The sequence below is a fragment of the Triturus cristatus genome, chromosome 4_1 (genome assembly GCF_964204655.1).
Source record: "Triturus cristatus chromosome 4_1, aTriCri1.1, whole genome shotgun sequence".
Classification (NCBI taxonomy): Eukaryota; Metazoa; Chordata; class Amphibia; order Caudata; family Salamandridae; genus Triturus; species Triturus cristatus.
Window position 1 is genome coordinate 169,010,585 of NC_140585.1, and position 18,988 is coordinate 169,029,572.

Sequence of the window (18,988 nt, forward strand, 5' to 3'; positions counted from 1 at the left end):
AGCAGGACATTGAGACATTGCACAGTGTCCAAACGAAACAGCAGGACATGGAGACATTGCACAGTGACTAAACACTTCAGCAGGACATTGAGACATTGCTCATAGACCAAACACTGCAGCTGGACATTGAGACATTGCACAGTGACCAAACAATTCAGCAGGACATTGAGACACTGCATAGTGACCAAACATTGCAGCAGGACATTGAGACATTGCACAGTGACCAAACAATTCAGCAGGACATTGAGACACTGCAGAGCAACCAAACACTGCAGCAGGCCATTGAGATCTATATCAATTGTACAAATGTCTTGCTTAAACAGAGGTGGCAGCAGGGCATGGTATATAAGACTTGAAAGATTTCCCTTCATGATAATGTTGTTCCTGTTCATCATGATGTTAGGCCTTCAAACAAAGCTGAACTCCAGATTTATTATTATTTTATTTGTGATTTTTGTATAGAGGGACATTCACTTCTATAGAGTCTCTTAGCACTTGATGAACGCCAAAGTGGAAGTAAGGTTACCAGTTGTAGACTTTTTTGCACAAACAAAGTGTTGAAGTCTACTCAACTCTACACAAAGAGCTTGGTAAAACAAGGCTGGCAGTAGGGCTTCTCCTTCTGTTCCTGGAAGGTGCCCTGGCTGAGCTGCTTCATGCAGAAGGAGCACACGAAGTGCTCTGGGTGGAAGCGGGCACCCATGGCGTTGATACAGCGCCCTGCGATCGGCATCTGGCAGCCCTTGCAGATAGATCCCTGGCGACGGTGGAAGTCCAGCTCACAAAATGGACGGCCATTCACCTCATAGAAACAGCCATTGGGGAAGGTGCAGAAGCAATCCTGGGAACAGAGGGAAAAGATGAGATTAGTGGCAGCTAGCCTCTGGACCACAGTTAGTACAAAGAGGAACTTACAGCCAGATGCACTAAGGCTGAAATTGCAAAAAGCACTTGCAAATTGAGCACAATGTTTTTGTAAATTAATTTTGATTTTGGGAACCAGTCCATATACTAAAAGGTTGGTTTGCTAAATAGGGAATCTGAAGGGGTCGCGGAAATGGGCCTAATGGACCTAATGGACACTCATTGAGTAGGTCGCAAATTCTGGCTCCCTCTGATTTCTGTTTTTTTGAAGTAGCCTGAGTTTCTAAAAGGAAACAGTGCTGCTTTAAAAAACCTTCAGTGAGAGCCTGCATTTGTCCCGGACCACTGCTTACCCCCCGAAATTTGCTAGAGGGCAGGCTCCTTCCCTTTTGTGAAACAGTGCCACCCTAGTCTTGGAGTGCGTAACTGGACAATGATTGTGGCTGGAAGTTAGGTCGCAAACCATTAATACATAGCTCACCAATGTGCAATTAGGAAGGGACACCCAAACACACCCATTACAATTTGAAAATAAGTAATCAATTCTAAACCCACTTACCAATTCAGAATATCTTTTCTGAATGTCTAAATGGGATTAGTTCATTGGTAAAAGCTTTCTATAGGTCTTAAGCTATCTGATTTTGCAAACTGGAAGGTTTGTGAACAGTGAAAACATTTGTACGGCTGATCCTTGGAGAAATCCGCAGCACACCATTTGAAATGTAACAGAGCAGAATCCGGTGAGAAAGAAACCTTGAGGTATAATAGAGAAGTCAAGACAGGGACCAAGGGCTAGACATGTAGAAGATAGGCAGAAGGTAGTGAGAGTCATAGAGACACAGGTAGAAGGAACAAGCAGAGAGACATAAAGAGAGGGATGCAGAAAGAAATAGACAGGGTGAGAGTGCATGAGAGGGAGGGTGAGAATAGAAGGATGTGAAATGCTACAAACTACTGAACAGGACATACCCCTTTGTAGAATATATACACATACACTCACACAAACAATGACCAAATACAGCCTCCACGAGGATCCTCGTAGATAAACTAGAAGTTAAAAGTAGAACAAGACTAAAGGCCAGATTTAGGGTATGGCAGGCACCCCCCCATCTGTCAGGGTGGCAAAGGTAATCACTTTTGCCAAAGCAGGAATTTGTTTCTGTAACAAACTAGAAACTAATGGCCCCCACACTCTAGGATTTTTTCCCCAGGGTATTTGGTTGGGTCATTTCTTTCTGTTTGTGACACAAGATTTTACTTGTGGTGTCAGACTGAAAAGAAAGCCACATGAGAACATCCGCTCTAAATAGGGCGGCAGTCTGATGCCTTTACTCCGATGGCCCCTACTCCAGCCAGTAGAAGTAATAAGGGCACCGGCGTCAGAAAAGTGATGGTCCACCCAACTCAAAATAGAGTGGGCGGATGGAGGCACTCTGTCATTTTTGTGAGGGAGTACCCTCTCCACCAAACTCTAAATCATTCCATAGATATGTACAAATGTCATAAATACTTAATACAAAACGAAATACATTTTCTCACACACTGCCTGAAGGATCTTAGCAGACTTAATGAAACTGAAGGATAAACAGAACATCGGGAACTTCCTTGTGGTAAAACAAGAGATGGAAAAAAATGCTCGACTCTTCTGGGCATCTGACACTATCAGATACCGTCAATAGCTTAGTACTTCCAAAGTTTGGAAATACTTTTACACTGAAGAGTCATGTCAATAAAGTATTACTGAATTGGCAATGGAAACGTATTAAGAGACAGAGATACAATATGAGAGTGAGAGATTGCAAGATGGAAAGGAATAGATACAGCTAGAGAGAAGAGAGAGGCTCTGATATAAAGCGAGACTGGGATAACTGCAAAAAAGAGAGAAGCAGTGAGAGGGAAAGAAATAGAAAGAGTGAGAGAGAGAGTGACTGAGTAGTCTTATGTTAGAAAGAGATGAGATAATGTACCTGGATTTACTACAAACCAGCTCAGAAGCATCATTAATTAGTGAGTGAAATATATAATAATTGGAAAATAAGGGAAACTAGCAGTTAGAGATGGGTGGCAAAGGATAGGGAGATAGGGAGAGAGAAAGAAAGAAATAGAGAAACAGAGAGAGAGTGAGCTGAGGAATAAGAGGAAGAATGACAGAGAGCATAAAAAGTGTGAGCAGGAGAGCAACGGGTAGACTACTAGCTAGAGGAGGAGACAATGTGAGCCATGAAGAGGCAGAGCTAATTAGAAAAAAATAAGGGAAGAAGTTAATCTAGAAGGAGGGTTATTTATTGTAGGTCTATGAGAAAATGGGTTGCTGCTTTGTTAGGTACTGACTCTTAGTGACAAATAAAGATATTAGGAAAGGATTGTGTTGTTCATTACTATTGAAGGTGCAACTGCAAGAAATTGGGTTACTGGTTGGGGATGATGTGAGGCCTGCACATGTAATAGGTCCACAATTTCCCTTATTGGGAACCAAACCCTCCAATGTAGCACTTGACTCTCTCAGGGTAGAGAACCAGAGCGGTCGAAGGTCTACTTAGGGGAAGAGGTGTGAGCTAGCAATCACATTCACTGCCAAGTGATTTTTCCAGTCTGTGCTTTTTCTTTGAAAAAGGAAAAGTACATTTATTACAAACACGCTACTAAATACTATGTTTTGTGTTGGAAGTGGCCCTACCTGCAGGGTCATCCCAATTCTTTTTGACTTCATCCACCTGTTTTTCGGAGCTTGTTTTGTTTGGCTTGTAGGGCTCAGCGCACTTTACCACTGCTAATCAGTGCTAAAGTGCTTGTGCTCACTCCTTTAAACTTAGTTATTAGACCTGGTCACCTTAGGGTGGTCTTTACCTAGACCTTTTGCCTTTTACATCATGTTTTGGCTGATTCTTACTCTGAGGACTTTAGTACTGATTACCAGTTCTAAAGTGCATGTGCTTCTCTCCTAAACATGGTGACATTGGTGTATACCTGATTGGCATATATGATTTACTAGTGTGTTCCTTGTAAGGTGGTATACCATATACCCAGTGCCTGTATTTCAAATGCTACTAGTGGGCCTACATCACTGTTTGTACCAGCCACGTAAGTAGCCTTCAAACCTAGCCCAGGTCTGCCATCGCAGGACCTGTGTGTTCAGTGTACTGCCACTATGACTTGGCATTTAAAACTACTTTCCAAGCCTTAAACTCCCCTTTTATTACATATGCCACTCCTAAGCAAGGCCCTAAGGAACCTGAAGGATAGGTGCTATGTAAGTAAAAGGTAGGACATGTACCTGTGTGTTTTACATGTCCTGGCGGTGGCAAACACACAAATGTGTTTTTCACAACTTTGAGGCCTACTCCTCTCATAGGTTAACATTGGGGATTCCTTAAAATACTTTTAAGATGTAATTCCTGACTGCAGAGGAGTAGCAGCTTTAAGTTTTATATCTTTGGATTAGTGAAGACAAATCGTCTTTACTGGTAATTTGCCATTACTAGATTAAGAGTGCCACTTTTAGAAAGTGGACATTGGACCTGTAGCCACACATTTCTGGCTCTACATCTGTACATTGCCAGAAAGTCTGCTGTTCTGCCAGGAGGGACTGCCACTCTGCTAACTACTCTACTGTGTTGACCTGCTGGTCGCTGAGCTGCAGGAGGGCCTCCCCCTCTCTACTACCCGTCTTTCTGTGCTGGCCTGCTGCCTGCTACCTTTGGTTGTGTTCTGACTACTAATGTTCTCCAGGGGCTTGTTGGCTTGCCCTCCAAAGTCTCACGGTCACCAAGGACAATTGTGGGTCCGGCAGCAGCACTTGGACCAGGAGCCGTGATCAAACTCTCTTTGCTTGTTTGAGTATCAGCACATTGTTGAGCCCTAGTGGGTCAGGTGGATTCCCGAGCGATAAAGCTTGCACCCTCTTAGGGTTGAGAGTCACCGCAGTGCCAAGGAAAGCCCCATCCAGTGCAATCTTGTCGGGCTGCCTTAGCAACACAAAATCCTCGGACAATGTCAGCCGTTCACCACCACCCTGTGGGCAGGAACCGGCTGCAAGAGAGATCACCATACCTGCGCTACAGTGCTTTTCCATTGGCCAACCGAGCCTGCCACAACAGACCGAGGACAGCTCAGTGCAGCCCCTTGACACACCCTCTTCCAGCCCTGAGTCACAAGGCCAGTACCTTCTCTACGCCAGCCAGGTCAAAGGTACTGTGTCTTTGAAACGGAACCTGCGAGGCCCCGTCTGACGAACGGCTTGATCCTGGGCAGCTAGGATCTTTTACTTGCATCTGTCCCGAAGGACCCATGGAGCATTTTTCATTCATTACCTGTTCAAGTACTATTTGTGGCTCCCCTTACCTATTTGATTGGGAAGGAGACTGTGTACTGTGATTAGGGGAGTATTTCATTGGTGCTCCCACATTGAGAAAGTGTACTTGCCTTTCACGAACCGTACCGTAAAGAACCTAAGGGAAGGAAATACATTTCTAAACGCTGTGTTTCCTTTATGCATTTAATGCAAAAACTTGAAAAGTACTTTTCAGATTTTTATCATTTTTATCTTGTTTTGTTCAGAATATGATACGCTATATTTCTAAACCTGTGTGGAGTCTTTTTGTGGTGTATTCACTGTGTTACTGTGTGTTGTGTGTTGCACAAATACTTTACACATCGCCTCTTCTGATAAGCCTGCCTGCTCTGCGCCAGGCTAACAGAGGGTAAGCACAGGTTATCTCAGTTATGTATGTAGTTTACCCTGACTAGAGTGCTGGGCTTTGCCTTGCTTAGGCGTATACCTTACCCAACCAGAAAGCCCATTTCTAATAATAGTGAAATTGGCTTACACCCAATTGTCACTTTTAATTTACTGGTAAGCCCCTAGTAAAGTGGTACTGCATGTACCTAGAGCCTGTAAATGAAATGCTACTAGTGGGTCAGCAGCAAATATTTTGTGTCACCTACACAAGAAGCCCTTTAATCATGTATTAGGTGTGCCATTACAGCCTGTATGTGCAGTTTTAAACTTCCATGTCCATGTCGACCTGGCAAGATACACCTTTTGTAAGGCCCAAACCTTCCTCTTTAATACATGTTAGTCACCCCTACAGTAAGCCCTGTGGAGCCCACAGTGCATTTAAAAAGTTGACCTTTAAGTTTGACATGGCCTGGTAGTGAAAAACTCTTACATTCATTTTTCACTACTGCAAGGCCTACCACTCTCATAGGATAACATTGGTGTTATCTTATTACATTTGATAAGTGATAACGTACTCACAATTCTGAAAATGCCACCTTTAGACAGTTTGTGGGTTCTTGTCCTAACCATTTAGTGCCTGCAACCTGTTCCTGGGTCACATGACTAGGTGTAGCTGCCAGCTGGTTTTTGTGTATTGCTCCCAGACAATGAGAAAAAAGGAAGATAAGGTGTTGGCATGATGGGCCACTCTGAGTTAACAAGGGGGAGAAGCTGTCACCTACCACACTTGCGCATCACAAAGGCCCAGCTTTGGGACTCTCACAAAGAGTTTGACACTGGTCTACTGTGAACCCAGACAATCTGGGGTGAGGGCAGGGAGGCAGGAAATTTCAAGAAGCCTTGGGGGATGGAATCCTCTGTAACCTTCTCCCACTTCAAAGTGGCACCAGGTATAAATATTGAACCTCACACACCAACTCTTCAGAAGACTTCTAGACATGTGGACTCTACCAGGAAGAAGGACTATAATGCTACTGAAAGGACTGCCAGTCTGCTGAACTGCTACTCTGAAGGACTGGAGCCCTGCTGTGCTGCCCTCTCACCCAGGTAAAAAGGACTGGAGCTGCATCTCAATATCCAGGACCCCAGTGTGACTCCAAGTGGTTGTTTGCTGGCCTCCTGATCAGATGCCGTAGGAACATAACAGGCCTCCAACAAGCTTAACCCAGCACCCGGACGCTGCCATATGTGCGTCCTACCCTGTCAAGTGGTGCAACCTCAGTCCAGCACCTTTGAAAGGGGATCTGAAGGTGCTCTGCCAGCCTATCTGTGGGCCCAGGAGAAACAATGCATCTCCTCTGCTGCGCAGCGCAACCCCGAGCAAGACCAACACATCACTTCTGTTGGGTGAACTTTCCTGGTGCAAGGACTTCATATCACTGTCGCAGCTCAAAGCCTCATCAGAACTGCCACTGTGCGTCCAATCCCTGAAACAGGCACTTGCACCGCAAGGCAGCCTTGATGACAACATAGGACTCTGCATAGCAGCTTCACAACTCCTCGGAACTGCTGCTGCGTGATGCATCTCTGACCCGGACCTCGTGTCGCCTCATTTGCGCAATGTATCCTCAGCACGAAACTCAGCAACTCTTCACAACCAGGTTTTAAATAGGGGTTTGTGGAATATTTAATTCCTCCGGCAGAATTGATTGAAGAAATTTAGTAATTTTGCGTTACTCTTGCAACACGGAATTACTAATAAATTCTGGCGATCCGCTCTGCCGGTGGATCTAATCAGCACTGGCAAGGGCTTTCCACCCTTTGCCGATCCCAGCCTTTCTTGCCTCATTCTTTCTCCAGTGCAGGAAGAAGTGTGCAAAACCCAGAGCGCACGAGCGTTCCTTGTGTCTCGCGCTGGTACGCATGTGCTGCTGTAGTCTTAGTATTCCGGCTGCTGCTAGTGATGTAATCATGCCACGTCTACCTTTTACCCACAGAAGGAGAGAACAGGGGGATCAAAAAGCAAACAATCTGGGTGCTCCAAATGGGTGAAACACATTTTCCACAACAAGCAATCGTCCCTACACCAGTGCTATGCCCAATAGAGCCCCGGAGTGATGTGCACGTTAATCCAACACCAGTATGCAGAACCCTATGCAACTCTCTCCCAGAAGCACTTATCATCACCCCTTTTGACGCCTAACCCCACCTCAGGTCTTCCACCCACACTAGGCATATCACCTTTAGGGCCATATGTAGGTGGCCTAACATTTACCACTTCATAAATACCGAATTTTACCGATTCGGTATTTATGAAGTGGTAAATGCTATGTAGGTAATCCATAGGTAATATTTACCGAATCGGAATGGGTTGGTAATTTAGAATCGGTATTTACCGATTCGGTAATGGTAACTGGCTTCCCATTGATTCCTATGGGCCAGGAGGCCCATAGGAATTAATGGGAAGCCAGTTACCATTACCGAATCGGTAAATACCGATTCGGTAATGGGGGGAGCACAATCAAGGGTGGCAGGGTGTCACAATGACACCCTGTTGCACCCCTGATTCCTGCATGTGTGCACATGTGGCACACATACATGCCCTATGTCTGCCACATTGCACACTTCTAAGTGCAAAAAAATGCTTTTTCACAGGCATTCGTCATTTACCACCAACTTTTAGTTGGTGGTAAATAACGAATCCCCACAACACCCACACACTCCCCCTACATATCATTTCAGGATTCGGTATTTACCGAATCGGTAAAATTACCGATTCGGTAATTTTACCGATTCGGTAAATTACCGAATCCTGAAATGTCCCCCCTACATACCAAAAGCCTGAATACCGGTCGGTAACGGGATTTTTACCGAAAATCGGCCGTTACCGACCGGTATTAGGCTACCTACATATGGCCCTTAGTGTGCACGGGCAGTTGTTTACCAGACTGCTTCTCCACTGAGTCCCTAACAACAGCAACAGAACCCCTCTTGGGGGTCAGCTCTTAGCTCTCTTACTGGGTCATTCTGCAGGACAACAACAAGAAGGAAGCTGTTCTGTACTTAATAATTTGCTCTTGCTGATGTCGACTGCAGGAATTGTCAGCCTCTCAGTGGGACCAGGTCATCAGGCACAAGACTCTCTTCTCTGTCTCCTTCTCAGTGTTACACACAATATGTGAGACTGAGGCAGGTAGAGGAAAATCACGCTTTCACTAGAATCTAGGCAGCACAATGAACTTCAATGCGAGAATCTCAGCATTTATCGTTGGATCCTATTCTAGTCAAAGTCCAAATTCACTTCAGCCATTTTTTCATCAGTATCCTCTATACTCTCCTGGTTACAAGTGGATGCAAGGATGAAGTTGAAAGTTTTCTGCGCTGTGCACGAGGTCTGCAATATCCAGACCAGGATATCCATGACGGTAACTCCCCACTAAGAAACAAGGGGAATATTTACAAGGACATTGTGCCACCGAAGCACCAGTTTTTGTGATGCTCCGGTGGCGCTTTGCCTTGCTCCATATTTACAAGGGGGCGTTAAGCCACTTTGCGTGGCTTAACGCTGCCTTGTAAATATGGTCCTCCATAACGCATTTTTTGTGGCAAACGGGTATGTAATTGGTGTTGCTGTGGGTGCTCTCAAGCAACACCCATCGCTTTTTGACATTGCTCCAGATTTATAAGGATATGTAAATCTGAGGCAGTGCCAGAAACGTACACCTCCCCAGGGGGAGCGTAAGAGTGTTGCAGCGAGGATAAATACACTTATATCTCCTTGTTTTTTGTTCTTTCTGTGTGTGCTGCATTCTGCAGCACAGATAGGAGGCGCAAAACGTCATTGATGACTGTTTTTGTACAGGAAGGTGCCCCTTCCTACACAACAAAAACCGTGCCTGCGTTGGCGCCAGGCTGCTTTTTTTGCACCGGCAAAGGGGTGAGTACAGGATTGCGCCATATAGTTGTAAATTCCACACATTCCTGTACTTAGAAAAGGACGTAGCTCGGTGCATTTAAGATTTTGTTGGGCTATTCCATTTTCTTATAAATATATCCCCTAGTTTGAACCAGTGATGACTGACTGTATAAAGTGCTTGTGATGACTGACTTCATACTTGATCAGTCATTGGACCTACCAGCGCCTGAAACATGAAGACAGATCCCGGGAGTACCAGAGCCATAGTTGTGGAATGCACAGACACCTGGACTGAAGGCAAAACCTCACAACACACCCTTGAAAACTGAAATTTTTAAACTTGCCTTCAATTGAACTCTACACTGTACAAGGGGCGTGAATAAAGAATGTTGGTTAAGAGCTTAGTGCCAGATTTACAAAGCAGTTGTTCAGTTGCAAACAACCCGCTTATGAGTTTGTGGCCACATCATTTCTTTTAGTTATGTAGTATACCTATTTTAGGCGTTGGTGACTTTTTAACGACACCTACAATGGGTTTAGAAATCGTTAAGAAATCACTGTTTGGAAGGGGTGCGATATAGACTTCTCTTTGAACAGGAACCATTAAAAAGTTCCCGATCACCGAGTGGAGGTGGTAACCAATTCGCAAAAGGGAAGGGATTCCCTTGAGACCCCCTTCATTTTTCTGAACTTTATAAAAAGTTTGATTAGAAGTAGGAAGTTGTCCATAGAACACTTAGGGCCTCATGTAGGTAGCATACCAGTTACCACTTCTAAAATACCGAACGATACCGAATCGGTATTTTAGAAGTGGTAACTCGTATGTAGGTAATGAGTCGGTATTTTTTACCGATTCGTTACTATTCGGTAATTACCGAATCGGTATTTACCGATTCGGTAATGAGGCATACCTTCCCATTGATGGGAAGGTATGCCTCATTACCGAATCGGTAAATACCGATTCGGTAATGGGGGGAACACTTGCATGGGTGGCAGGGTGTCACATTGACACCCTGCTGCACCCCTGATTCGGCCATGTGTGCACATGTGGCACACATACATGCCCTAAGGGCATGTATGTATGCCACATTGCACACTGCTACGCGCGTAGAAATGCATAAATACATACTTTCATTATTTACCACCAACTAAAAGTTGGTGGTAAATACCGACTCTAAAACACACCCACACACTCCCCCTACATCTCGATTTTGGTGTCGGAATTTACCGAATCGGTAAAATTACCGAATCGGAAAAGTTACCGATTCGGTAACATTACCGATTCGGTATTATTACCGATTCGGTAATGTTAACGATTCGGTAAATTCCGACACCAAAAATTGTCCCCCTACATACCATTTGCCAAAATACCGGTCGGTAACGGTAAAATTACCGAAAATCGGCCGTTACCGACCGGTATTTGGCTACCTACATGAGGCCCTAAAACTCTTACACTGAAAAAAGTCAACATTTCTTGCTACATGCAGCTCAGTTTCCCTTATGGAAAACAGGCGGCATTTAATTTTTTTAAAGTTTACTTTATTGAAATGCAATCACCCCAAGAGGCCACCATCCCTGTGATGACATTACATTTTGGTGACTCCCTCCCTACCTCATTAATATATATGAGGAAAGTAGGATTGGATTTTTAAGAATCTATCTATCATTGGTTCTGAAAAATCTTTAATGGTCACAAAAATACTGACCGCATTTTGTGGACCAGTATTTTACGACCAGATAGTGATACAGCTATCACAGCTATCTACGGCTCACATTATAGGTGGGAGAGGGGGAAATTATTTTTATTTCAACATGTTTTATTAATTTTATACAAGAACACATTAGCATTTCTGGTACAGGGTTTGCATCGGTTAATCCGCTCGCATTTAGACAATCTGGGGGCATATTAACAAGGTGGCTCTATAAAATTATTGCCGCTTTTGCAGCCGTTTTCGTCCGAAAAGCGGCGATAATTTTATCGCCTTATCAGCAAAGACACGCTATCGTGGGTTTTGCTGACTTAGCGTCCGTTTCCAGCACGCCTAATTTTGCATCGTTAATGAGATGCAAAGTAGGCGTGGCTGTGAAAGCAACCAGGGAAAATATCGCGAAGGCAACTTCGCGATATTAACAAGGAAGGGTAGCGATTATTTAAATCGCGTTAAGTAGGCCTTAACACAGGAATTTAACGTCTGTTAAATTCTTGACTAAGGCACACTTAACATGGGGGGTGGATTCTGTGGCTAAGACCACAGGCCCTATCATCTAGGATATCGCCGTTTTCCACCATGGAAAACGGCGATATCCACACTATCGCTGGAATTTTTATCGCCTCTGCGATGCGCGTTGTTGATAACGCGCTAACCGGGGGCGATAAATTCCAGAGATAGCCGGTGATAAGCATGCAAGCGCTAAGCGCGCTTTGCGATATTTATCGCCGGCCCTTGTTAATATGCCCCTTAATTCTTAGCATGCCCTACATGTCATAACGTTGAAGAAGAGAGAAAGAAGAACAGAAAGGAGCAGGCAAGCAAGGGGTGGAAGAAGAGATGGGGGACAGGCACCTGAGAGTTACATTGCTTATACATTACGTCTGACACACAGTGGGGCTGTTGTTAACCTGATGTCATCCCTGCAGGTCCTAGAGGGCCTCATTGGTTGGGGCCAGTAGGGCCCATTTAAGATCCTTGAAAGGATGGAGCTTCACTAGGGGTGCCAGGCCGTGGCTCGCCGGCCTCACTCGTTTTCATGGGGGCTCAAGTTCGAATCCCTACACAAACTGTTACTCCGAGAACTGCGGTTCTTCCTGCACCCTGACAATTATCGCCTGGTGAACTTTAGCAGATCAAACCTGCTCAAATTTACCAGCTGAAAAACGTGCATTAAATTCGGATACGTGGTAAATGTGATGCGCGTAACTTGTGCAATTCCTATTTTCCGAGCGAAATCTCGATGTAGGATGTCTTTCTGTGCCCAGTAAATAGCCCACATTTCAGTATCTGCATCTACGGGTGCATTAATGCCGCAGTCCCTTGCAGCCTGCTGGTGGTCAGAGCCCGCGCACTGTTGGACATAATGTCGGAGGGCCGTTGAGCTCAATGTCACATAGACAAATTCTGCAATGCATTAATGTTTGCAGACTTTAAACGGGCCAAGAACAGTTTAACTGCCTGCCATCAGTGATTCTCCAATCGGTTGAGTCGAACTGAAACGAGACTTCTCGTCCCAGAGTAAACTACATGAAAGGGGTGGATTGGAAAACGGTGCGACACAGAGTCATGTCGTCCTAAACCTGCCTTGCCAGACACCGTCAAACGATCTGCCATCAATTAAGGTTCTCCCGCTCAGGAGGCTGCTTAATTGGCAACAAATCCCGTCCGACATAGTTTGTGCAGTTGTCCTGCCATCTAGCGCCTAACGGAGCAAACGACGCTCTTCTCCCGCTACATTCATAGCCTGCACAGGTGTTCATTACGGCGTTAAGTTATTCACAGTACAAGACCTTTATTTGCTGAGCGCCTCGAGAGTAGAGGTCGAGGGCGTGTAGGGATCGCAGCTTTGCTCAGAGGAGGGTGGTTACGATCAAACAGTGTTTGGAAGAGAAGGTGCCGTGTATTAAACCATCTCCCCCTCCTCCGCCCCCCCCCCCCCCCCCCGCGGGGTGTAGGCAGAGAAGACCCACCGTCCCACATCCTTTATGGTCCCCGGAATCGCCTCAAGAGCAGGGCACAAGTCGGGGGTACACGCAGGTCCAAGGCGTCCCCCCACTCTTTTCACAGGGTGGACGCCGCCCCCCTGCCAGGACGTTGGGCTCCACAAAAATATGCTGAACTTCTCTCGGTGTCATTTTCAGACACCTGGACACGTTCTCAGCGCCTCTACATTGTCTGCTTTCCATTTTCAGCAGCAACGTGCAGGCAGCCAGGGAGGTTTTTTTCCCACCTCCAGCTGGGCCGAAGTTAAGGGGCCATCAGGCCTCCTTTTGATTAAATATCCTGACTTGAGGTGGCCTGGAACCTCGCACTTAAATGTAACGCCACAGAGGGAAACAAAGGTACACAGCGTGGTATCTCTACACAGTCCCTAAGAAAGGCAGCGTTTGCCTTTGTTCAGTCCCTGTATATAATAGATGCATGCACTGTAAAAATGTCAGGCGTGTTGGTCTGTCCCAGCATTTACACAAATAACAATTTCAATAGCATTATTTTATTCCTTTTATAGCGCCACAAACCCAATGCAGGGTGTCAGAGCTCTATACACATTATACATTGACAATAAATCATGTACATGTGTAAATCAATGTACAAGGCGAGTTACTTGAGACAGTCCTCTATAACTCATTGTGCTATATTACAAGGATTACATTTATGAACTGCAGCTAACAAAAGGATCTCTGTGTTAAAAGCAGAAACCCACTTTACTATCTACATAAAATAAAAATCTGACATCTGCATGTTACGTGATGTGCTTTGCAGGAGATGCATTAACCCACTATGCTACTTTGATTTAAATCTGGGAAGTCACAAAACACAGATCTCTCCAACAAACATGCTAGTCACCAGAGTTATCTTACCATTATTACTATTCCCTGAGTTTTACTGGGCACCTTTACAGAAGATGCCTTAACCTATAAAATATTTTAAAATGCAGACTTTGCAACTAATTAAGCAGAACAGATGTACTGCCATGCTCCTCCTTGTTGCCAATTTCTTTGTGATAGGGTTTAAAAAAATAAATATATTAGTTGAGGCACAGATTTTGCGCCAGGGTTGCGCCACTTTTTTGGCACAACCCCAATGTCAAATTTCATAATGTGCTGAAATGTACTCCTTATATACCTGATAAACATGTATGAGGTCTTAATATCTGACGTCTCTTCTCGTGATGTCACATTACGTGTGGCCACTTCCTGTAATGTTATGTGCAACGTCACGCTTCATGACATTATGCACTGTGATGGCACGCGTCATGATTTCACTTGCATACTGCCTAACCTCGTAATTACCTCACTTTTTTTTTAGGACTTGTGCCCTGCTCAAGAGGATCTCACAGAGCAGGCAAAGGCTGTGGCTGTAGATAGTTAATTAACCCTTAGGTTATACGGGTCTTACAGACAAAAACCTTTTTTTTTTTTTAACCTCAGAAATATATATTATTCTCACTAGTTTACAAATTCAAAATGACACAGAAAAGCTATCTATCCTCCATGTCTTAGAGATGCTAAGGTAGTAAGTTTCATGCTCACTAACATTGCTGGCTTGGACCCCACACAGTGGTAAATCCATCCCTCCAGGGGCACAGAACGTGCAAACCTTGGCCTTAGACAGCAGAGACATCTCACAGCGAATCCTCCAGGTGACACTGTGCTAATGGCCTGTACCTTCACACCTCAGACCCAACCCACAGGTTACACAAAATGTACTGGATTAGGCTATAGACTACAAGCCAGATTTATAAAGATGTGATGCAGCGCAACGCAGCAAGAGATCTTGCTGCGCTGCGTCACATGCAGAGGGATGGAATACGCTGCTAAGATACAACTCATTCAAGCTCTCTCCCTGCGCTGGCACACCGTGCAGTGTAGTGTCAATGCAAGCACCCTTGCTTTGCGGGCAACATTGTTTTTATGCAGGAAGGGACAGTTTCCAGCAAAAAAACAATTCTTAAAGGCTTTTTTCCTCTTTTTATGTGTGCTGAAGAATGCAGCACATGTAAAAAGGAAAAAACAAGGAGAAATAAAGGGACCTATTTCCAATATTTTGGCGTACGGCAGTGCCACAAGCCTTTGAGCTGCGCTGCCCTCTGTCCAAAGAAAAGGGCAGGAATGCGCAGTATCTACAAGATGAGGCACATTCCTGTCCGTTCTGCCAGCACTGGCACACAGACCGCAGCCAAGCTCCAACACAGGCAACAGTGCACTATGCTGCAAGGGTGTCTGTGTTGTTGGCATGGTTGTTTTTAGACACGAAAACCATGGAAGGAGGCATACTCCTCGTTCTATGTGGGCTGCAGTATGCCGCACATGTGGAAAGAGGAAAAAAGGAGGAGAAATGTAAATATTTCTCCTCATCACACCTGCTTTATGAAGGTGGTTGTTTTGGCGATGCCCTAGATTTACGCAATGTTGTAAATCTGGGGCAGTGTCAGAAACCATGGGTGTTGCATGGGAACACCCACTGCACCACCCACGGAACGTCCCTTCCATGCAGAGTAAGGCATTGCCTTACTCCATAATGATAAGGCCATAAAAAGTCACACTGAGCCTTGGAGTAAAGCTCCGGCAGGGTAAAAGTGCCATAAGGGCATTGTCAATATGCGTTATTTCTCCTCGTTGTGCCTCCTATGGGTTGGTATTCCTAGGTTTACTACTAGTAGAAAATCTGGGAATGTGCGAAAACCAACACTCCACCCGTGGAATTCCTTTCCAGGGCAGAGTAGCGCAGGGCAGCGTTGCGCCCTCCACATTTACTTTGACATGCCGAGCCACACAAGGTGGTGCTGTGTGGCACAGTAAACCTCACTTCACGCTTGCTTTGACCTTGCGTTGAAACAATCCTTTTGTAAATATAGCCTTAGGTTGGTGCTTCTCACGATACATGGATTTTATAGGATTTGCTATAGGGTAGCAGAAATACTGCACATGTGACACAAAGCAAAGAGGCTTTCCTTTGAGTGAGTGGAATTGTAGCTCAGATTGCATGATGTTTACAGGTGCAGGTAACGAATAGCAGCTTTCAGATTCAGGGCTGGCGGCTTCTGACGCGGGACTCCCTTGGAATCCCCCAGCCTTATAAAAGGATGCACCGCCAGAAGAAGTTTGAACTTCTACATTTAATGTCGTGGAAAAACGCCCAACACGTCAGGCAGAATGTCCACTAGTAACTGTCTCTATCCTCACAAGATGCTGGACTAACATTCTACAAGAGAAGTCCAGGTTCCACCTTCACATACCTCATGACATCTTCACAAGGCACCTTTGGGGAGGTAACCTAGGGCCAGATGTAGGTAAATCTGAAATACCGATTTCTTAATAGTGAATTTTACCGATTCACTATTAAGAAATCGGTATTTCCTATGTAGGTAAAGATTCGGTAAAAAATGCCGAATCCTTAATATTCCTTATTTCCGAATCGGTAATTGAGATTCGGTAATAAGGAATACCTACCCATTCATTTCTATGGGCTTGGAGCCCCATAGGAATGAAAGTGAAGATATTCACTATTACCGATTCGGTATTACCAAATCGCTAATAGCCGGAGCACTTTCAAGGGTGCCAGGGTTTCAAAAGGACACCCTGTTGCACCCCTGAAATGTGCATGTGTGCACATGTGGCGCACATACATGCCCTTAGGGCATGAATGTGTGCCACATGGCACTTAACAAAAAACAAAAAAGTGATTTTTTTAAAGGAAATCGGTAATTACCACCAACTTGAAGTTGGTGGTAATTACCGATTTCTTAAGGCTCAAAAGCACTCTTTAATGTGCTTCCTACATTGCATTCAAGGAATTGGTATTACCGATTCCTTAAATGCAAGAGCAATAAGGAATCGGTATTTACGAATCCTTATTTACCGATTCCTTACCTACATTAGGAATGGCTAAATACAGGTTGGTAATGCTGAAATTTACCGAATTTTGGCATTACTGCCCGTTATTTAGCCACCTACATCTGGCCCCTAGCTACCACACACACCTTCCATATAACAGAAATAAAACAAGTCCTCAAAAGAATGAGGTTCGAGTTTAGAAAAACGAATTAACAAGCAAAATACGAAACCGTGAATACAGAATTATGTATAGCTACAAACAGTTAAGCATATTCACGTTTGTCCCCACAGGGTTGCTCAAAAGAAAATTGAGATTCCACAGCCTTTGAGATGCCAGGGCCTGCTATAGTTCCTCTTCTCTTTCTTCTCCATTGTTAACATTCTTAGTCATTGTACCCATTGCACCCTCTCTCCTCCAGATCCTATATCCATATGTATTTATGCATATAGAAGTTCTATAGCATGCACCAAACCCAAAGGCACTGGGGCTGCTTCTGCTGGTCACAATCTTTTCCCATACCTGCACCACTTCTGGAATTTATCTTTACTTTCAGATGTCTTCAAGCTGGGGGGTGGTACCCCAGGGGGCAGGGGGCTTACTTGATCTCGGGGGGGGGGGGGGGGGGGGGCACCAAACTCTGGCCAGGAGAAGCTTTATGCTGGTAACAGTGCTTTGTTTTAAGAGGAAAAAACAGAGCGACAGTGAGCTACTTTGTAAGGGGCCGATACTAACAGATTTATTCATTTATATCCCGGCTGGAAGTTGCTGTCAAAAGGAAAGGGACTCCAAATATTCCCCAAACCTCTGCCCCCCCCCCCCCATTTCAGATAATCACACCGTGGATACATTTGCACTTTAATAAGGCCTGGTTGACCAGACTAGTTTTTTAGGCAATCATGCATTTGATTGCATTTTCATAAGGGTTAACAGAACTTACCTGAAATAAATAGAATAATTGTGAAAAATGTTGGGGGCCCTGATGACTTTTTCTTTTACACGGGGGGGGGGAGCGATATTGAAAGGTTTGAAGCAACATTACAACATAAAGGCACTTTGTAAATGTCTCATTGCAGTTGTTGATTGCCCTAATCAGGTATGAAACTGATACTAATGAGGTGAAACTATTCCCAAGGCAAAATGAATGGCCAAATGAGGGAATGGATTTTAGCTTCAGCATAAAAAGACTAATACATTTACATTTAATTTAAATAAGTTGTAAATCATGATTGCTTTTGTGTCATGAAAATGCTTTTTGGTGATTATCTCTGCAAATTTATGTTTACATCCTGCTGTTCTCCAAGCACCATTTATTTCAAGAGGGCACTCAGAATACAGGAATATCGCCAACTTGTATTCTCTTCTCAAAGTCGGAAGTCTAGAATCTTGTATTTTCTTCTAGGAAAATACCAATATTTCACATATGAAAGCTGACCAGTCATATCCACAATCACTCCCCCATGGATACATTAAAGTATTTATGCACACCTGTATTTGTTTATTTAGTTCATTGTTTTGTGAAGCTTAACATATATTGCTGAGGTCATGACAAAGTGCTTGCTGAGGTTGTGATGACAGGTATTAAGTGGCACTTTTCAGGCTCTTGGAGATATCATGCTAATGTTTCGATGCTTAGATGGAATTTATGTTTGTTCATGGCACTTCTATAGTGCAAACCTAGTGAAAGGAGGAGTGCTGTACATGGTGAAAGGCAAGCATAAGGCCAATGAGTAATACTAGATGAATCTGGGTTTGGATGCTGAATGTATTGTGATGTAGTGTTAAAGAGGTGAGACTTCAACTCTTTCCTACATTGGAACAGTGTTTGGGTGATCCGAATGGATATGGGGATGTTGTTTCAGCACCTGGGTGCATAGATGAAAAAGATCTGCTGTCTTGCTTTTTTCTTTTTGACACTTTGTAGTCTGTGGGTATGCCAAGAACCACAAGAGACGAAGAGTTTGTAAGATAAGCACTGGTTGC

The 18,988-nt window shown here is 44.4% G+C and overlaps 1 protein-coding gene across 1 annotated transcript in view; it reads right to left on the reverse strand.

Annotated features, from left to right (window-relative positions):
• Positions 1-423: 423 nt before the first annotated feature.
• The window catches only part of LPXN (leupaxin), a 294,439-nt gene continuing 275,874 nt past the window's right edge, over positions 424-18,988 (reverse strand). Inside the window, exon 9 of the mRNA XM_085651802.1 lies at positions 424-841. Coding sequence (XP_085507928.1) covers positions 575-841 — 267 coding nt within the window. The 3' untranslated portion in view covers positions 424-574. The remainder of the gene's footprint in view (positions 842-18,988) is intronic.